General features: G+C 42.4%; 1 protein-coding gene across 1 annotated transcript; it reads right to left on the bottom strand.

Moving 5' to 3' along the window:
- Positions 1-272: 272 nt before the first annotated feature.
- T265_15917 (hypothetical protein) lies at positions 273-1,117 on the bottom strand (the record flags this gene model as incomplete). Its single annotated transcript, XM_009179344.1, has 2 exons — positions 273-402; positions 1,035-1,117. Coding segments are annotated over 2 exons (213 nt in total), but the record flags the coding sequence as incomplete, so codon positions are not given.
- Between the last annotated feature and the right edge of the window lie 726 nt (positions 1,118-1,843).

Genomic DNA, 1,843 nt, shown 5'->3' with positions numbered 1-1,843 from the left:
AAAAAAAAACAAGAAGCTGTCTTATTATTGGAAATGTTTTCTAGCTTAACGGATGGATAATGACCGATCGCGGCATAACAGTGTGAAATAAACTGAGAAATGCAGATCTGGAGGATGATGGCTCTAGACATGGTCGGTCTGCCTCCGATACTCAGATTTTTGCTGGAACTGTACTCTTTCTCTGATATGGAGGCAAGTAATTAAGCAAGAGTTAAATAAGTCACTAGTATCCAAAATGCGCTGAAATACGTATGGCTCAGATTTACTTACCTATTTGGTCGCTGGCTGATGCCATCTCCTCGAATGGTAACGAAATGTGTGATTAGATTGCTAAGCCAATAACCGAACGCCAACGATGCGGAAGCTGCATATATATCTACATAAAGCTTCTTCCACACACAGCTATTGAGGATAACGACCGATATGAAAGAACGTGTATTCTACTTAAGTCGTCTAGAACAAGTAACCCAATATCAGTCTGGTCACTTTCTCCACACTCTTTAAGATTGAATTTATAAATATGACGAAACATTCAGGGAGAAACAGACGAAAGGCACGTACTGCTTTTAGCACTTGCTTTTGTTAGTCAGCTGTGGTTTTTGAGATGGATTGTTCTCAAATTCTGCAGAACGGTTGAGTTCCTCTTTGGTTCGTATTCAAACTGCAACTGCAACAAAGGTTTTCCAGGATGAATTTGTAGCATACTTAAACCCGGCTGTGTGTTCGCCTTTTATTGCATGTAGTCACACAGTCTACCAAACGAAACAAAGAGTATATTATGTCACCAATACGTTTCGGCACGCTTCGGTTCACTTTGGTGATGACCGTTCTATGCGAACTGACAATTACCCTCATATTTCCGTCCGTGAGTGGTCTACTGGAGGGCAATCAAGGTGAAACTGAAGCGCCTTGTTTCTTTTAACCATCATTTACCAACTGCGTGCACTGGTGAGGTGATTGGGGATCACTGACAGGGGGAACACTGTCAACATTCATTTAAAGCTGCTTAATGTAAGCATCTTATTCTAGCTTACCTGGCCATGTGAATGTCTCTTGAGATGCTCCCAATGGTAATGAATGCAATCATACACCAGTCTATATCTTCGTTATGATACATTTTGTTAGAAGTGCGCCACTCCAAACACCCTGCAATCACATCTGCACCAAATCCGGTTGTGTAAGTTTGGAGAAAAAACAAGTGGCACGATATGCCAGGCTATTTGCTTTTTGTCGCTGCCAGTTCATATATATTTTGTATAGTCTGCAATGTATTGCACTGAGTGCAATTTATTCTATCGTGGTTTATTGTAATCACTTGCTTGGATCCACTTTCTGGGCTTTATATGCAGATGAACATCCTGACATCCTGAGTTACAGGCTATATCTTTTGTTTTCAATGTTTTCTGCCATTTAGTTTGTGTGCACTGCACTACATTTCATCGCACTGTATCACAGTGCAGTAGCTCGCCGGATTCGGTATGATCGAATTTATATCTGTTTGCACTGAAGCATGTACCGATAGTCCCTCTAGGCAATCTAGACAAGCCGGGTGCCAAATCTACAGTGAGGCTGAAGGTGATTGATTCTCTGTGCAGACCAATCAGTATGACTAGCCAGGCATACATGTGTGCTTTAGTGCGCCCCACAAGCAATGCGGGCAACCAGACTAGGTTTTGCACTCACCAGGTATCTGAACATATCAGTTGTTCACAGTTAGCAGTTATGGACCACCACATGGCCATCATAATGGTTCTAGAACTGTTCCCTACTTTTCACCTTCCGGTTTCACTACCTGAGGGTTTGAGACGTCCACATAAGTGCACATGCGGCTCAGCGCACACAA

Source organism: Opisthorchis viverrini (assembly GCF_000715545.1).
Source record: "Opisthorchis viverrini unplaced genomic scaffold opera_v5_1987, whole genome shotgun sequence".
Taxonomy (NCBI): domain Eukaryota; kingdom Metazoa; phylum Platyhelminthes; class Trematoda; order Opisthorchiida; family Opisthorchiidae; genus Opisthorchis; species Opisthorchis viverrini.
This window is presented reverse-complemented; position numbering and strand designations above follow the sequence as displayed.